Source organism: Stegastes partitus, unplaced genomic scaffold (genome assembly GCF_000690725.1).
Source record: "Stegastes partitus isolate 25-593 unplaced genomic scaffold, Stegastes_partitus-1.0.2 Scaffold1396, whole genome shotgun sequence".
Lineage (NCBI taxonomy): Eukaryota > Metazoa > Chordata > Actinopteri > Pomacentridae > Stegastes > Stegastes partitus.
In genome coordinates this window covers 163,395-165,722 of record NW_007579127.1, presented here as the reverse complement: position 1 = coordinate 165,722, position 2,328 = coordinate 163,395, and the positions used below count along the sequence as shown (strand labels likewise).

The window sequence follows — 2,328 nt, the reverse complement described above, 5'->3', positions numbered from 1 at the left end:
ATCATCTCCCACATGAAGACGTCCCGAAGCCTCCACATCATGTGTCACATCCCAGTGTTCTGCTGGATCACTGCTACAGTTGTGGAGGAGCTGCTGAGAAGCAGAGAGGGAGGAGAGCTGCCCAGCACCCTGACTGAGATGTACATCCACTACCTGGTGGCTCAGGCCAAGCTTTGGAGTATCAAGTATGATGGAAGAGCTGTGACAGATCCACACTGGAATCCAGGCAGCAGGGAGATGGTTTTGTCTCTGGGGAAACTGGCTTTTGAGCAGCTGCAGAAAGGAAACCTGATCTTCTATGAGTCCGACCTGACAGAGTGTGGCATCGATATCAGAACAGCCTCAGTGTACTCAGGAGTGTTCACACAGATCTTTAAAGAGGAGAGAGGACTGTACCAGGACAAGGTGTTCTGCTTCGTCCATCTGAGCGTTCAGGAGTTTCTGGCTGCTCTTTACGTCTTTCTGACTTTGACAAACTCCGGCATCAATCTGCTGCCGCAGTCAAAAATCTGGTGGTCGAATCTTTTAAGGGAAAAATCAAAACTATCGTGCCTTCTCAAAAGTGCAGTAGACAAGGCCTTACAGAGTCCAAACGGACACCTGGACTTGTTCCTGCGCTTCCTCCTGGGTCTGTCACTGCCGACCAACCAGAAGCTGTTAGGAGGGCTGATGACAAAGAAGGAGAGCAGCTCCTGGACCAATCAGGAAACAGTGGAGCACATCAAGAAGAAGCTCAATGAGAATGTGTCTGCAGAGAGAAGCATCAACCTGTTCCACTGTCTGAATGAACTGAAGGATGGTTCTCTAGTGGAGGAGGTCCAACAGTCCCTGAGATCAGGACGTCTGTCCACAGATGAACTGTCTCCTGCTCAGTGGTCGGCTCTGGTCTTCATCTTACTGTCATCAGGAGAAGATCTGGACGAGTTTGACCTGAAGAAATACTCTGATTCAGAGGAGGCTCTTGTGAGGCTGCTGCCGGTGGTCAAAGCTTCCAAGAAAGCTCTGTAAGTAGATACAGAAGTAAGACAGAGTTTAAGGTTGTGTTTGTTCCTTTTTGTCAGTAAAAGAAAAAAAGTTCCAAAACGACACTACATTAGTAAACTGGTAGGACAGATACAAAGAAAAAAACTTAAATATAAAGGTGTTAATCCTGGAGATTAATTTGCATTTGGCTACCTAAACATGATCTGTGAATGACTGGATTTATAACAGAAAGCATCACACTGGTAATTCCAAATAAACCATTAGAGGTCCAGCTAACTGTCCATGATCCATACCCACCTCCCTGTCAGGAATATACGTGTGAATTTTGATGCTTTATGACAGGGGTGTCGAACTCCGGTCCTCGAGGGCCGCAATCCTTCATGTTTTAGATGTTTCCCTTCTTCCATCACACCTGATTCAAATGATCAGGATCTTATCAGGCTTCTACAGAGCTTGATGATGAGCTGATCATTTGAATCAGGTGTGTTGGAAGAAGGGAAACATCTAAAACATGCAGGACTGTGGCCCTCCAGGACCAGAGTTCGACATTTTGAAAGTTTTTCAGTCGACCCACTAACAGAGAAAAACAACACATTACAAATAAAAAGTTGTTTTCATGACCAGTAGGTTCTTCTAGTCAGTGTGAGCAGACTTTACTTGGCTGTGTGACGCCTTTAGGACCTTTTCTGTGCCTCCTGTATTTCCCAGAAGTATCACTAATATTTGGCACAAAAAGGCCGATATAATACTTATTTTGTAATATTTAACATTTACATAAATAATGATTTGTTTTCAAAAATTCCCTCCAGGTTAAGCGGCTGTAATCTGTCAGAGAAAAGCTGTGACGGTTTGGCCTCGGTTCTCAGCTCCCAGTCTGCGAGCCTGAGGGACTTGGATCTGACCAACAACAGGCTGCACGACTCCGGAGTGAAGCTGCTGTCTGCTGCGCTGAAGAATCCACAGTGTCGACTGGAACTACTGAGGTTTGATCATAATGTTTGTGATTTTTTTTGTTGCTTGTCATCAGATTTCCTCCATTGATCCAATAAAATCGCTGCCTGGCAGAAAAGTTATTCCTCATGATATCATCAGGGGGCTTTCTGCTCAACCATCTCTGATTTACTTGAGGTTTTTTTTATTGTAAACTATGGATCTGTGGAACTGTAGCTTGATTTATCGAATAAATTTCAAGGTTTTTCTTTGTAACTGCCCGTTTAATGCATTTTTTCTCACATTGAAATTTGAAATCGAACATTAAAAAAACCTGAAAATATATACGCATATGTTGTGAAGTATTTGATACATCAAGCTCAGATTTCACAGATATTTTGTACAAAAGTTTCA

At 43.6% G+C, this 2,328-nt stretch overlaps 1 protein-coding gene across 1 annotated transcript in view; it reads left to right on the top strand.

The window, feature by feature from the left end:
- Nucleotides 1-2,328, top strand: part of LOC103370270 (NACHT, LRR and PYD domains-containing protein 12-like) — a 13,802-nt gene that overhangs the window by 2,881 nt on the left and 8,593 nt on the right. The window contains exons 9-10 of the mRNA XM_008299257.1: nucleotides 5-1,004; nucleotides 1,794-1,967. Of these exons, the coding sequence (XP_008297479.1) occupies nucleotides 5-1,004; nucleotides 1,794-1,967 (1,174 nt within the window). The remainder of the gene's footprint in view (nucleotides 1-4; nucleotides 1,005-1,793; nucleotides 1,968-2,328) is intronic.